Here is a 17,756-nt window from a genome sequence, read left to right as displayed (position 1 = left end):
AATAATCATTTTCGAAATGTTTATTGTATTATGTATAAGTTACTATCAGTAATGTCTGTATCGTATTATATTATTATGACATCGATATCGTGTACTATGATTACTTGTACCAATCGCCAAATAACCTGTAAAAAGCGTTATATTACTTTACATTTTTAAACCACGGATGGTTTTAACTCCTGCTTTCATGTGTACTGGCCTGGCATGGTCAGGTGGTTAAGGCCTTCGACTAGGAATCCGAGGGTCGCGGGTTCGAATCCCCGTCAAACCAAACATGCTTGCCCTTTCAGCCGTGGGGGCATTATAATGTGACGATTAACTCACTATTCATAAGTAAAAGAGTAGTCCAAGAGTTGGTGGTGAATGGTGATGACCAGCTGTCTTCCCTCTGGTCTTACACTGCTAAATTACGGACGGCCAGCGCAGATAGCCCTCGTGTAACTTTGCACGAAATTCAAAAAACAAACAAATCGTGTACTTATATATGAGAGAAGCTCAGTGTATATATTAACCTTACTCTGTAATTTAATCAATGAATTGGTTTATAGCTCTTTCTGTAATGGCATTACTAATACAACTTGATTTACCGAAAAAAACAAAACATTTATTTACTAATATTAATAGGTTAACCACCAGAGCGAAAACGTTTCTTTATCACAAATACATGTGTGTGTGTATATATATACACAGACACAAAGCTTAAACTCTAAAAACCGGATTGCAATACTTGTGGTGGACACAAAAGAGATAGCCCATTGTGCGTAATTGTTTAACAAGAAGCAAAAATATATATATGTCCCAGTGGATCATCGGTTATAAGTCTTACAATACTAAAAACCGAGCTTCGATATTTGTGGTGGGCACAAGACAGGTAGCACATTTAGTTAAACAGCAAACAAACAAATATATACAGGGTGTTCGGAAAGTCACTGTGCAGTTTTGAAAGCAGCGATAATAGCATTCATTCAGTCAATTTCAAGCCAGCAACTGATAGCGGTGTTTAGAAACAAAATAAGAAGGATCCAAGCCTGTATTGATGCCAACGGGGGTCACTTTCAACATTGTTTATAACATTCATATTTACCTCCTGTATTCTATATTGAAACATCTCTGTTAATAAATATATAAGTGCACAGTGACTTTCCGAACACTCTGTATAGTTAAAACTGATCTGTGTATTTATATAAAGTAATAACGCTAACTCTCATTTTTGGTTTGTGTATTGTTTTACTCGATCGAACCTATAATAACTCAGAATAATTATATAGTCAAACAGATCCTGTAGTTTGCAGTCTTTAACGTAGCGCAAAAAATACGTTGTAATCAGGTGCAACAATTTCATTGATCAAATCAAACCTGCTTCTTATCTCTTATATGTATAAATATATTGTGTGAACAGTTGAGTCTAACCTAACGTTCGTCTGTTTCTCGTTTACGGTGGCCGCTTCACGAGCTGCGCTTAAAGAGTTGCGCAACAGGCAACGGTCAACATTTACTTTTGTAGTGACCGAAGAATAAGCTTGAATAATACTGATGCTAAACTTTATTCCACAAGCAGGATATTCTGCACTAAATTGTTAAGAATTAATCACACTGTCATTCAGATTTCAAAATGTGACTTAGATTAAATAATAAAAATGTAAGTTTACTACGTGACGTAACTTAAAGAATAAAAATGTAGATTTACCGTAAGTTATTGTTGAAAGGTTCATAGCATGACTAGAATGTTCAACAATTACTCTTCGTGGTGGGCGGTACATGTAGTTCAGGGCTTTGGCACTGGTTAAGTTTTTTTTTAAGGTCCATGAAATAACAGATTAACTTAAACCTTACTTGTCACTGATGATGGGTACTTTTCCATGTAAAAATATATTTTAAAGCAGCATAAACTTGGAGTTATTTAGTCTATGCGTCCCCTATTACCAACGTTATAAATTTTATTCAAGTAACATGTAATGTGAAAACAAATAAAATTAGAGCCAACCTCTAAAATTGAGTAAAAAGTTGACTAGACAGTTATATACTCTTCAAAAAAAGAAACGCAAAAGGCAAAATATGAGACAAATTGTTAACAAGTTTATTCCGGGTAGTTCTGTATGACATGTGTGAAACTTTGCACATTCACTGCTGAACATCCAAAGTCTGCAAAGGCGAAATCCACGCTCACTAGGTGAAGTTTAACGTCACTCAACGTCAATAACGAGTATGCCCCCCGTGAGCATCAATAACTGCTTGGCATCTCCTGCCCATGGAAGCGATGAGATGATGAATCACATCCTGTGGAATGGCTGTCCACCCAGCCTGCAAAGCTGCTGCAAGCTGAGGTAGAGTCTGCGGCTGAGGTTGTCGCTGTCGTAGACGTCGGGCCAACTCGTCCCAAAGATGTTCGATGGGGTTTAAATCTAGTGATCTGGAGGACCAGGGAAGAACGTTGATGTTGTGGTGTCTCAAGAAGACAGTGGTGAGTCGGGCTGTGTGAGGACGGGCGTTGTCATGTTGAAAAACGTCGTTGACGTTCACCATGATGGGTTGCACATGGGGCCTAAGAATCTCGTCGACGTATCGTTGAGCCGTAAGATTCCCTCGAATGTGCAAAAGGTCTGTTCTGGCATTGTAGGCGATGGCAGCCCATATCATGACGCTGCCATCACCAAATCTGTCAACATCCTGCACACAGTTTGCTGCAAAACGTTCACCTCGGCGACGGTAAACACGGGTCCTCCCATCCTGCCTACGAAGCATAAAACGTGATTCATCTCTGAACCAAACATGCCTCCATCGTCGATGAGGCCATACCCGATGTGCCCGAGTCCATTGCAGCCGTGCTTGACGATGTTGCTGGGTGAGGATGACGCCTCTGACTCGACGTCGAGGTCGGATTCCTGCATCTCGTAGATGGTTGCGTACGGTTTGATCGGAAATCCTACGCAGCCCTGGTATGGTTGAGGCAGTAGACGTCGCAGTGGTGGTCCTATCCCGAAGGTGACGTAACCGGATGTTGCGATCTTGTGCGGGCATGGTCACACGAGGTCTGCCAGATCGTGGACGGTCACGAGTTGATCCATGTTGTTGGTGACGATTCCATAGCCTTGTGATGGTGCTTGGGTGGACATTCACAGCTCTGGCAACATCTGATCCAGATTCGCCTGCTTCCAAGTGACCAATGGCGTTGTTGCGTTGTGCTTCAGTCAGTGTTGGCGTAACTGTATTGCGTGTCGGTGGTTTAACACTGAGCTATGGAAACCGAGAACCCGTCACTTTTATAGGGATTTTGCACATGTTGCACTTGCAGAACATGCAGATCTCTCAAACAAATGTATTGGACACGCATGCGTTTTGGCAAAAACTCCGATGTTTTCTTCCGTTTTCAAAGTGCACAACTTTTATTGTCATTTTGGTCTGACAATCAGTGCCTTAACACGTTTAAATCACATACTCTGAGCTTGTAACGTTATTACATATATTTCTCTTTAAAATAACAAAAATATCCCTTTTGTGTTTCTTGTTTTGAAGAGTATATATAGTATATGTATCTTTTGGATTATCTTTTTATAATCTCTGCATAGACTAATTTTTTTGTGACGTTCTGATAAATTCTAAAACATTCTCTTTGATTTGTTAAAATTCCAGATTCTCCTACTGAGTAGACACAGCAGATAGCTCATTGTGATTCATTGTGCTTAAACACAAACAAACGAACATACCTACTGAGCTTAGTGAAAGAATTATCTAACATTTTCTACTATAATAGTTGCTAAAAGTCTACAGTAACAATACGTAATAATATTTAGTCTTAGAACAAAAAAACCTCTATGACCACTCTGATTTACGTCTTTTGTTGAGTATCTTCACTACTTTGAACCAACTGACTGGGTTAATAATCATGTCACACTGAGTTGAGTCCTGTTTACTATGCAACAAAATATAGAAGAAAAATTAAAGATGTCAACATTCACGAGTGAATGCAACATTCTTTCGAAAATCTCAACTTGGCTAGTTTTGACACCAGAAAAAATCCAAAAACACAGATAAAAATAAAAAACTTTCTATATTACTTACTGCTCGTGACTTATAAGAATGTATCAATGTACTGAATTCCATGTAAACTGGTCAAAATATGGCCGAATTGTTTACCCTAACCCACTAACTTGTGTTGTTGTTTTTAGCTCTAATTTGTCCTCAAAAATTCAAAATGGATTTTTTTTTTTTGCATATCAAGGAGATGGCGCATGAACATTTATATTTGAGTTAATTTCCATCTTGTTTCCTGTAAGTATGACCACACAAAACCCTATTTTTTAGGGTTGTTAAGCCTTTTAACCCATAAAATTCTTAAAATATCTGAAAAAAATTGTCTGGGTGTATTGAAAAGAAGGTATAAATAACCCTGACAAGTTTCGAGTCAATCTGGCGGTCAATTTAAAAGTGATAATATATTAAAATGTAAATAAAATAAAAAAATTGTTTGCTTAACTACGTAAATTGTGAATAAAAATTCAGTAACTGTTTACTCACTGTTCAGTTTAGGTTTCATTTCAAGCAATAGAAGCGTCTACTTCACCTGTAGGAGAGCCTCGTTTTCGGTTTTATTGGATCTAATGTGGTAGAAGTCACAGTATAAATGTATCTCAAGATAGCTAGTATGGGTATTAAACCTTTTATTAAAATAAAGTAGAAAACAACGTTTCGACCTTCTTAAGTAATTTCCAGGTCAACAATCTTCGTACAACCCGTCTGAGATACATTTTTGCTTCAAGTGGGTTTCTCGTCATCGCGAAATCCCAGTATGGTCATGATAGTCGGTAAAACCGAAAACGAGGCTATGCTACGAGTGAAGCCTACATCAAACAATGAGCAGGAAAGATACTGAACGTTGTTTGCTCGCAATTTAGATAATCGAACTTTATTTAACATTTTCACGCTCAACTGTGTAGAAATATCTGATTCTTTCCGAGCGGCCGTGGAAGTTCTAAAGTGAACGAAACGCGTCCGTCGTCTGGGAAAGACATAACAAATGTCGTGTGGTTGGAATACTGTCGTTATACACTTTTCTAATGCTCGAAAATCGTTAAAGGTGTAGATTATGGATGTGATGTTTAAAAATTAAATAGGCTTAATTCTTATAAGAAGCAACTTTTAAAATACAAAAATAATTAAAACAGCTGATGTTAATTTTGTTTGCTGTTTTACAAGACATCTAATAATAATAATAATAATAATAATCAACGACAAATTACAACAATCCACTTCACACAATCTGACTCGTTACGTGATTTAGACGCCTGCGGTTGTCATGGTGATACATGTTATCGCGAATTGCTAATAACTAGAAACGTATAATTTTACGCAAGACAAATATTTATTTTTCATTTTGTTCAATTTCAACAATAATTTTCTTGTTTATAAAGCAATTACGTCCTTCTAAAGTTAGGGTTTAATGAAACCCCTAGGGAAAAATTTAGCAACTATAGAAACGTCATTTTACAACAAAATATGAAATTCTGCAATTACTTACGACAACAGACATTCTGATAATAAAAAGTACTTTAAAACTGTTTTCTCCTTTCTTTACTACACCCAGCAAATTTTGACAAAGAAAGTATAAACACTAAAACAAAGATTTTGACTTTATCAATCGCAAAGAAATTCCTTTAATCTCTCTCATACGAAGTCAATAAGGCCTGGCATGGCCTAGCGCGTTAAGGCGTGCGCTTCGTAATCTGAGGGTCGCGGGTTCGCGCCCGAGTCGTGCCAAAACATGTTCGTCCTCCCAGCCGTGGGGGCGTTATAATGTTACGGTTAATCCCACTATTCGTTGGTAAAAGAGTAGCCCAAGAGTTGGCGGTGGGTGGTGATGACTAGCTGCCTTCCTTCTAGTCTTACACTGCTAAATTAGGGACGGCTAGCACAGATAGCCCTCGAGTTGCTTTGTGCGAAATTCCAAAACAAACAAACAAAACGAAGTCAATATAATTCCACAGCCAGGTTTGGCTTTCATTACGTGAAATATATAAAGATCGATATTGCAAATCGATTTGAAAAATAATGTACATGGTATTTGTTGTCCCACAGAACAATAATGTTAGAAACACAAAGGTTTTTAACTCGTACTCTATTTATAAATAAAACTCTTTCAGTGCTGTGGTTATAGATAAACAACTTTTTTACCGCCTCACTTATAGATAATTCTTTCGCTGCTAGGTTTTTACATAAACAATTCTTTCTTTGTCACTTTTATACATAAACTATTCTATGACTGCTATGTTTATATATAAATAATTATTTTGCCACGTTTATATATAAACTATTCTTCCAGCGTCAGGTTTATTTTTTAAATACAAAATATATCTAAAAAAACGTGTTTCTTTACTCCGTTAGATTGTGGGAAGTTTGAAGAGGAGAATCGTTTCGTTGGAATAGAATGAAATTCCAAACGCACGTGGCAGTGTTCTAGATGGGTTTCCAAACATACGTGGCAGCGTTCTTTCTAGTTGGGGTTGGCATGGCAGTGATAGAGTTAAGTTCCAAATCAACAGGTAGTAAATATTTACCAACAATAAAAGAACACGACAGCAACTCTTTACCAACAACTGAACAAAAATTTTAAAAACCTGGTCACTCAAGATTTATTCACGACAGAAACAGAGAGAAGGGTAAAATCAGAAACCCATGTTTCCTCACGAGGGTTACCATGAGATATAGTTTAACTAAAAAAGAAAGGAAAAACCGAGTTAACTAGAAATGAAAAAAAAGGACAACGATATATGAAATATTTTAAGTTGTTTTTTTAAATAAGAATAATTTATTTCTCAACACATTCTGTATGATAGATATGTTTGTTATACAGAACATTTTCATTTTCATTTTTGATGTTTTTTTTCCTCAGGATATTTTAAAAAATTCAAGAAACCTCTTTTCTTATTATGCGTATTTCGGGCTTTTCTATATCACACGATGTATTTCTGTTTAATATGGACGTAACCATGGCTATATTGTCTTATTATTTTGTTTACTTGAGGAAAGCAAAAGACTACATAACAAGCTTATCGCGTATAAGTCCACAGACATGCCACTGCAGGGGGTATACTAATAAAAGATTCATTGACGAACACAACCAATGATTCGATTTCTTTTAAAACTTATAATTATTTTCTAAACGATATTGTAGTAAATGTAATTTTAAATGTGGGTGGTATTTTTGAAGAAGAAAAAACAACTGTTATATTTTTTTAAAGAAAACTGTTACAAAGGTATAGAAAGTATCGTGAGTGTACGTGATACGTGCTACACCTACCGTTTATCAATAGAACGATGACCAAATTAACTGATTACGTTTTATGTACACTACAGGATTAAACAGTTTGACAGCTGTAAGCGAAGTAGAAAATACATTTTAATCTGGCCTCAGAACATGATATATACAGCCTATATGCATCGGAACAGCTCCATATATTGATATTATTAAATTACTTAAAATTTTCTTAGAAGAAAACATAACTGCCATTGATAGAGCACAGATGTTGAGTTCCTTCTCCAATCATTTAGTGTCAGGTATAATTAATTATAAATATCCGTGTGCCGTACACGGTTGAATGAATCAATAAGCTGACAAAATACTATTGTCATGGTAAAACATGTTCTAAAGAACTGCTTTCGTCAGTATTGTTAGGTTAAGACAATTATGAGAGTCATGTACATCATCCCTGGAACATTATTGAAGGTTTGTTTGTTTGTTTCGACAATCAATCCACGAGCTGAACGTTGTTTATCCAGAACTACCACGCTCAATTTCTTAGATATTAGCAGATTCGCTCCTGTGTAAACCAGGTTCGTTAGATTAATGCAGGAATAATTTCCATTTGACTACATTAAATAAAGTAAGAAGAGGTTCCTCTTACGTCATCACAGGGGCTTCGAAAGTGAAATCAACTAACAATCTAGTTCCCTCAGTAAAAGAAAAAAAAAATCGTTCATATTACAAGAAATGATTTCCTCTCGCACAGATGTATAAAGCTAACTAAACAAGGATTCACATATAGGTACATAATCAATAAAGTCAGGAAAGAACCCATAACGCTGATTTATTATTTGTTGAGAGGTCAAGCAAGATATGGTCTTTAGAAATAAAAGAAAGAAACAGAACGTAATTAATATAATTGGACAACTTCGTTTCCAAATTCGACCATTTTTTTTAGACATACGTAGGAGCAAAGGTTAACAACGATGTATACACTGAACGATGAAAAATATTCCAAATTATTTTAACGGTAATAATTTTCAAAGTTTTTGCAAAGCAGCAGATTTTATGCTGTCTGTAAGAGACACAAAAGGAAGAACTGCAGATCATAATCTGAAATGGAAATAGAAAACAGTGATCAGATATCTAGGAGTTTGGAAGTGTATAAAACTACAGTAATTTATACTGAGTTTTGATGTAAGCGTTCATCTTGCTTTCTCAATCGTTTTTGACGTTAACTGTTAACTTACGTACTACCTACACACCAAAAATGGCGATGTTAACTTACGACTACCTACACAACAAAGAATGGGTGACGTTAACCGTTAATTTACGAACTACCTACACACCAAAAAAATGGTAAACGTTAACTGTGAACTTACACACAACCTACACACGAAAAAATGGTAACTTTAACTGTTAACTTACGACTATCTACACGACAAAGAATGGTGACGTTAACTGTTAACTTACGCTTTACCTACACAACAAAGAATGGTGACGTTAACTGTTAATTTACGCACTACCTACACAACAAAAAATGGTAAACGTTAACTGTGAACTTACACACAACCTACACACGAAAGAATGGTAACTTTAACTGTTAACTTACGACTACCTACACGACAAAGAATGGTGACGTTAGCTGTTAATTTGCACACTACCTACACACCAAAGAATGGTGACGTTAACTATTAACTTACGACTACCTACACAAATATTGGTGAGTTTAACTGTTAACTTATGCGCTACCTACATAACAAAGATTGGTGACGTTAATCGTTAGCTTAAGCCTACTTACACATCAAAGATTGATGAGGTTATGGTTAAGCCCGGCAAGGCCAGGTGGTTAAGGCGCTCGACCCGTAATTTGAGAGTCGCAAGTTCGAATCCCCGTCACACCAAACCTGCTCTCCCTTTCAGCCGTGGGTTCGTTATAATGTTACGGTCAATTCCACTATTCCTTGGTAAAATAGTAGCCCAGGAGTACGGCTAGCGCAGATAGCTCTCGTGTAGCTTTGCGCGAAATTGAAAAACAAAAACGTTACTGTTAACTTACGTACTACCTACATAACAAAGATTCGTGACGTTACTGTTAACTTACGTACTACCTACATAACAAAGATTCGTGACGTTATTGTTAACTTACGTACGACCTACACAACAAAGAATTCGAAACTTCGTCCAATTGAAGAAACTAGACAAATGTAGCACACGATAGCTTCATTTATTACAAAATCTGTTCCGCCTATAATTCTATTAAAACATTCGCTCAGCATATTTTCATGTTTTATAAGATAAAAGGGAATATCTAAGTAGAGGGAAAGCAGTGCTTTATGTCGGAAAGTTTACTGAGATCAAACAAAGCCACTAAAAATCTACGTTGTAACAAAGCCATATTGAACAAAAACAGGCAATGTAGACGCTATTCTGAACAAACACGGGCAAGCCAAAGCGCTCTTGATAGAAAATGTCATAAAATCTATGGTGCTCGATACCTGGACTGTTGACACGCAGGAAACCCCTCCTTCATCGTCATACTTACGAACTCGCTGGAAACGAGAGTATGTGAGTGTAACTGTAAATGTTTTAACAGAAACACAATTAATTACGCTTTACCAATTAGAAGTCGTGAATTTTACAGAAACTTTCTCTGGTTTAAGGTGAATGTTTTGAGTTAGCTTAAGGTTTATAGCCATTTCAAAACAAAACGCTTTATTAATGTATTTATTAATTAAACGGGAATACGATTTGTCTTACGGTTGCACAAGTAACGCATCGCTAGCTGTAAGTTAGAGATGAATTGAAACAGCAATGTCGTTTAAATTACGATACTTATGTGGTTAAGTTTTAGTGAAACACGCATTTATGAAGACGCGTTTTGAAATAAATATTATCGATAAGTATTTATTTGTTATTTTAAGCCTGTCGATTCATACGTTTCGTGACTGTGAAGTATTTTCCGAATATAAAATTAATCTATTAAATAGCTTATCGTCTTTGTTCTTCCAGTTTCTAATTTATATTGTACGCTAGAGGTCGCTGTACAGTAACTTGTGCAAAACAGCTTTAAGTTTGAAACTACAAAAGTAAGTCCTCGCTGCAAACATGGCCAATTCGAAGTTATGATATGAGAGTATTTTTATAAGACACATCCACACGAAGAGATGCCCTCAGTGGCATAGCAGTATGTCTGAGGACTTGTTGTAAGTCGGGTTTCAATAACCATAGTGGGCAGAGTAGTGACAGCCTACTGTTTAGCTTTCAAACAAAGATACAAGTGGTGCCACTCGTGAATCAAACTCTGAAAATCTTGATGGCAGTACAGTTGAATGTTTTCAAGAAGAATTCTTACACAGCTTTCAATCGTGTATCTTTTGTTCGTTGGATTTGTTTGTTTGTTTAGGAAATTCGCGTAAAGCTATACAGTGACTTCCCCGATAGTTGTTGCTAAGTTTAAACTGGTAAAGTGAAGACAGCTACTCGTCGGAACCCACCGCCTAGTCTTCGGATACTCTACTAGGATATTGGGATTTGCTGTCACCCTAATAACGAAACCACGGCGGTAACGGCATATGAACCTTGCTTGGGCTCTCAGGTTCACGGTTCATACCTTCTGAAAGACAATATTGTTGGTATGTACCTTTCTGTCAGGCGGAGGTAGCCTAGTTGATTTGCACCGTAAAACGCCAAACCCACTCAGCCACCCACCTTTCTGTCAAAGTGAGTGAGATACTCCTCTACTGGTTTTACTACCATTAACAAAACCTGCGTTTCAGGGAATTTGTTTTAATTAAGACGATATGCATGTTACTGATGTACGTGTTTCTTCCAACAATAGTTCACTGAAATCTAAGAGGAAGAAAAACTACACATATTTTTTCTAAATTTAGATGACTCTTCACCATGTTCTAAACAAACCATAGAGGCATTTTAAAAGACAGTTTGGTAGCATCCGAACAGAAACAAAAAAAAAATCAAACTCAATGCAATATTTTATAGCGTCGCAACGACCTAGCTCAAAACAACAGTGCGCGTGTGTGTGTTTCTTATAACAAAGCCACAACATCGGGCTATCTGGTGAGTCAAATGATACTGAATGGTAACCACAACAATCAAAATCACAACGATACTGTAAATAACCACAACAATCAAAGTCATAATGATACTGTAAATTACTACAACAATACTATGCAATAACTACAAAAATATTATACAATAACCAAAACAATAATGTACAATAACCACAACAATCAAAGTCACAACAATATTATACAAAAACCCACAGCAATCAAGGTTAGAACGATACTGTACAATATGCACAACAATCAAAGTCACAACAATATTACACAAAAACCACAACAATCAAGGTTAGAACGATACTGTACAATATGCACAACAATCAAAGTCACAACAATACTGTACAATAACCACAACAATACTGTACAATTATTACAAGAGTAATGTACAATAACTACAACAATGCTGCACACTTACTACAATAATACTATACAATTACCACAACAATATTATACAATAACCGCAACAATACTGTACAATTACTAAAATAATACTATACAATAACCGCAACAATACTGTACAATTACTACAACAATACTATACAATATCCACAATGATACTGTACAATAACCACAACAATAATGTACAATTACTACCACAATACTATATAATAACCACAACAATCAAGGGCAGAACGATACTGTATACTAGTTTTATTTTTTGAGAGATACACGAGAACAAACCTAATAAGTTAGCCAACTTATATGTATACACATTTACATAGTATCCGTAAATTAACACATTTTCTTCGTCTTTTATAAATTTATATAAACGTTTTGAACTTTTTTGATTCTGTCTGTATTAAACTCTCATCTCAAAAACTACTTCAGACTTTCTGAAATTTGATAAGTATCCACACAGTGGCAACACTAAGTCAATCTCAAATTGAACTTTGTAGCATTAAGATAGATAATAAAACTATATACTAGCCTAACGAGAAGAAACGTTTCTTAATTAGTCAATAAGTAACGACATTTAACTATTTTACTAGATATTTCACACCAGCAGAGGTAAAACCTGAAGGTCGAAACGTTGTTCGCTCTTCTACGTAAAGTGTTTTCTCAGCCCAAACGAGCCGTTTTTGCATATAAATTTCTCAACAAGTGGGTTTCTCGTCATCACTGATTGTGTTAAACTGTGGACAGCTGTAAGTTTATCGTGCCACACTTTGTTATGTGTGTGAAAAGTTGATCAAGAAACTCGTGACATCCACTGATTCTGAGGCCATATTTTCGACCACATAACATCAAATGTTACAGGGAGGACAAAACACAGATACACTGAAGTAAAACACTCAATGAGCCAAGAAATTGTAGACGTAATTTTCGTCGATCTGATCTTGTTATCTGAATATTACTGTCAACAGTCTCGTTTAAAGGGGACGCACACTTAGAAATTCTTGGAATTCTGCTGATAGGCTAATGACCATAGTGACGTCAACTGTAATCACCTAATGGTTATCCCTAAAATGACTTTTCATATGTTACAAATAAATATACAAACCATCATGAGATGAATTTCCGTAAATACATTTCCTGTCTTTGGTTTTCATTGCTTTGTTAGTAAATTTTGTATATTTGTACGTGTCCAACAAACTAGCCGTGGGGTCGTTATAAACCTACGATCAATCCAACTATTCGCTGGTAAAAGAGTAGCTCAAGAGTTGGTGGTGGGTGGTGATGACTAGCTGCATTCCCTCCAGTCTTACACTGCTTAATTATGGATGGCTAGCGCAGATAGCCCTCGTGTAGCTTTTCGCGAATTTAAGAAAACAAAAAAAACATTGTTAAAAACTAAATTAAATACAGTAATCAGAGACACTTACAGACCGAGACTTAATTCTTACTTTACGTTTCTATTTTGAAATTCAGGATGTTAATATAAAGCGTCACCTTAACATGCAATCAGTAACAATACACTAACACCGTAATTCTCTTAAAACATTTTCACAGTGGAAAATTTCCCTCTACAGTGTGTACACGTTATTCGAATAAGTAAACAGAGCATAGCGAGCGTGTTGCAACAAATCAATAAATAGTTTAATACACTTGAAAACAAACATAGTTCTTTTTTAAAAAATCTGTCATCGACTGCATAAAGCAGAATAAAATTCGCATATTGCATTTCCAATAAAAATGGACAAATCTGCATGGAGTGTGTTTGTGCACAAACAAATAAAGAAAATCTACCAATTGTGAGCATTAAACTCAACACCTTGGCTAGTAAGTCCAAATACAAATTTCGACACGGGTTCGGGATTTTTTAAGGGGAAATCCCCCTCTACTGCATCTAGAGACGCCTATAAGATGCTTCTTTTCGTACAACTTACTAATTACTGGTGTAAACCAGATTATTGTGCTTTGCGGCATGTCATATAATATTTACAAACCCATATCAGGGCACAAAACAGTTATACCAGACGGCATGTAAGAAAACAGCTGTGGAGTTCTCTTCTACGGTATGTGCTCTCTTTCCAGGAACCAACACGTAACATTGAATAGTAAAAAGACAAAAACTGCCAGTAATACGCACGTTAGATGTTTTTTTTTTTTGTAAATACATTTATTGTAAAGTACTTTGATCTGTTCTTATGTAACCGTTTTATTTATACAACAAAAGCTTAAAACAACCACGTACAGTAAATAAGGTGTGACAACACACACACTTCAAAGATTGTAGAAAAAAAGTAAACTTTCACACATCATAGAAGACGACGAATTATGGTTAAGTTTGTTTGTTTTTGTATATATTTTTTTATTTTACACAAAGCTACACGAGGACTATCTACGCTAGCCTTCCCTAGAAGAAAGGCAGCTAGTCATCATCACCCATCGCCAACTCTTTGGCTACTATTTTACTAACTAATAGTGGCAATGACCGTCACATTAAAACGTCCCCACGGCCGAAAGGGCGAGCATGTTCGGTGTTATGGAGATTCGAGCCCACGAACCTCGGATTACGAATCAAGTTTCCCTAACCATCTGGTCATGCCAGGCCACTTTGGTTATGATAAACTGCAACTTCCATACATCGTTAAAGATAAACTATGGTAAAAATAAACCTGAACTTCCCTACATAAAAAAAAATATGACAAACTATGATAAAATCAAATCTTAACTTCTCTATAAATAGATTAGTTGGCCCTCGTGTAAAGAATTTATTGCAGTCTGCCTTTACAGTTGCTTTCGAAGTGGAACTGTGTCGAATCGTCAAATGAAGCATAGATCCTTATCAAAAGTGGGTAAAGTCATCAAACCTAGTATACTTCTTCGTCAAAACTTGGCCAAGTCACCAGATGCAGCAATAGAACATCATTAGAAACAATTTTAAAAGTTATTTTATGGTCTACAACTTTGGAACATTTTTTAATGAAAATCGTTTTACTCTACGAATTCCAATTCCAGTATTGTGTTAATTAACTCTTTAATAACACCTAACATTACTGATTCCATATACAGCCTTAAGCGTAATCTCACAGGCCACTTTTACCATGTACCACCTACAAGTATACAACTTGTTTTATCTATTCCATTGTGTTCCAGAGGTAAATACATAAGATTTATGTTTTAAAACAACGGTGTTTGATGTTAGACAGAAACACCACTTTCTGGGGAGATCTCTTGGTTGATGTAATAGAATTTTACCGTGGGTTTAGTTTTGCCGTCAGAGAAAAATCCATTTCACCGCTTCTCGTAACTTACTATGTGTAAGGCGTACAAAAGATGACACTTTATAAATCAAAGTACTCAAACAACACACTTCACAGTACAGCTGGTAATTTAGAAATACGCAAATATTTATTAGACACTTAAAGTTCTATCAAACGACAAGTACGAGACAAAAAGCAAATCGAACATCGGCTTCATGAGAGACAAGACACATGAAGCATGTGCCTTGTAAGTTGCTACTGTCACAACAATATTACACGAAGTTCACGTATTACTTCGTTCCTGATTTCATAATGTCGGGATTTTACGAGAAGTTTGAGTTGCTTGTTCTGCAGCTCGTTTCCATGCAAGACTATTATTACACTGAATATGTTAGTTTCTACTACATTATCGTAAATATATCAACTTATCGTCATTTATAATGTTATAAAACTTTACCCAGAAAAACACTTGGGATAATGCATAAAACTCTATAAAATAACAAAACATATAAGCTTTAGCAACAAATTTATATTAATTGGAAGTAATATAAACATAAACATGTGTGATATGTATCCCTGACGTGGTACACTGCTATTGAAGTAACTTGTAGCATATAATATGTACCCCTAAAGTAACGTATAGTATATAATATGCACTCCTAACGTCATATAATGATACTAAAGTAACATCTAGTATATAACGTGATATGTACCCCTGACGTGGTATAATGATATTACGTCTAGTATATGATGTGATAAGCATTTATAAAGTGTTATCATTATAAACATGTGCGTTGCAAGTGAGAACATTCAACAGGTAGACAGTTATTTAAACGATGTACTTGAAGGTGTATATTGAAATAAAAACTCTTAAATAAGATTTTAATGTTTTTTCTCTCAGTTATGGACGTTAAAATAATTATGTGAGATAGTAAAGTGGTTAGAAAAGTGTAGTCTTTTTCTGTTAACACATTTTAATAACCAGAGAAGTCATAACAAGTTATTATAAGTGTTTTATGTTATGAAAATATTTTGAATATTGGCTAACTGAAAAAAAAAACACAAAAACTCTACCACCTGTGAGTGAGTTTGTTTGCTTACAAACAAGGATATTTATTTCAGTCTTGAAATCTGAACAAACTTCACTATTTTTCTGAAACTATGAGAGGTAATCTTTCAATTTTGTCCAACTTTTAATGGCATTAATTAAAGAGTTAAATAACTGTTCACTCAAGAAATAAATTTATTGAAGCAACAAACGTGACCGGTTACAAAAGCATGGAAAGGGATTCGACCTCTTCGATCAAAACGACAACTAAACTATAGATATATACACACACAGGTTTAGTTCCAATGATATACGTAATTTTATAATAGTATATCAATCAATCAATATAAATAAATTATCACTGTCTCAAGAATGACAATTTAAGATATATCCTACCAATCTTCATTAACGACATAAAATAGTTGTTTGGTTGTTTTAAACCTATACAAACTATTAGGCTTGTCTTTGTTTTCTTTATGTGACCTCTAGAAAAAAAAAAAAAAAAGATATTTTAAGCCCCGGGTTTCCCTGCACGTTTAATTGCTAAAAATGTGAATCACATGCTTATTAAAAACAGTGTTAATATGTAAAATATATTAAAAGGATTTTACGACTTACGAGCACATTGAGGCGTCTTCCTCCATTCCGTTATGTAACTACAGGGTGTTCGGAAAGTCACTGTGCAGTTTTGTAATCATATTTTATTCAGTCTATTTCAAGCCAGCAACTGATAGCGGTGTTTAGAAACAAAACAGGAAGGATCCAGGCCTGTATTGATGCTAACGGGGTAACTTTCAACATTGTTTATAATTGTCATTCATATTTACCTCCTGTATTCTATATTGAAACATGTCTATTAATAAATATATAAGTGCACAGTGACTTTCCGAACACCCTGTATAAACTAGTACCACAAGAACGTGCATCAGTTTCTGTGTGAGTTTAGTAAGCATAATACATTATTAATCTAACAAAACCACATATATACTTCACACGAGTCTGTGATATACTCAAAATATTTCTATTTAGATTGGATAACGTTGCTATCTTTCGTATAAACACAAAACTATGAAACTTACTCGAGGCCATCGTGTCCAAGTTATAATTGAATTATTTGCATCATGTGCAGTACAAGTTCCACGTGTCTTTTCATGTCACCGAGTCGATCTTCACTAGTCATTTTATCCGGGTTACACGCTAGTCCCCAGGAAATGTTGTTATTCAAAATATTCGTTCGGGGGCGCCACAATACAATAATGAAACTATAGATAATACATGATAAGATTTCATGAACTTTTATTGCGTGTTTCCATTGTTATTCTTTACAAAGTGCTTAAACAATTGTCATGAAATGAACATACTAGGGTTTGTTATAAAGATGCAGAGAATGGTCAGCCTTGACTAAGTTCCCATTTAAACGCAGTCAATATTTTTAAAAGAAAAACAGAATGTTTGCTGTTTGTTCATACTATTAAAAATGCTGGTATCTCGTTGAAAAATAAAAACATTCTTAAGCTAATAAAAAAAGAGAGAAAACCTAAAAGATAAAAACGCTTATTTTGGAAGTTTTAACCAAATTATCGACAAGTGTCACCTTATAATTCTCAGTGAAATGAGCAATTGCTAGCTTCTAATGCTCATTGTATTCTAGAATATGTATTAATAGCAGGGTGTTTTTCGTATTATATTATTTCATAATACTCATCAACTCATCATTTATATGATAATCGATACAAGTGAAA

General features: G+C 35.3%; 1 protein-coding gene across 3 annotated transcripts in view; it reads right to left on the bottom strand.

Moving 5' to 3' along the window:
• Positions 1-17,188, bottom strand: part of LOC143247316 (muscle calcium channel subunit alpha-1-like) — a 133,449-nt gene extending 116,261 nt beyond the window's left edge. For 2 of the 3 annotated variants that reach the window (XM_076495150.1, XM_076495151.1), the window contains exon 1: positions 17,094-17,187. In XM_076495150.1, coding sequence (XP_076351265.1) covers positions 17,094-17,103 — 10 coding nt within the window. In that variant the 5' untranslated portion in view covers positions 17,104-17,187. Of the gene's footprint in view, positions 1-17,093 lie in introns of all 3 variants that reach the window. The other variant, XM_076495156.1, reaches the window with a different exon arrangement.
• Between the last annotated feature and the right edge of the window lie 568 nt (positions 17,189-17,756).

This window comes from Tachypleus tridentatus, chromosome 3 (genome assembly GCF_004210375.1).
Source record: "Tachypleus tridentatus isolate NWPU-2018 chromosome 3, ASM421037v1, whole genome shotgun sequence".
NCBI lineage: Eukaryota > Metazoa > Arthropoda > Merostomata > Xiphosura > Limulidae > Tachypleus > Tachypleus tridentatus.
The sequence above is the reverse complement of the archived record's forward strand: the minus strand, read 5'-3'. Positions and strand labels throughout refer to the sequence as shown.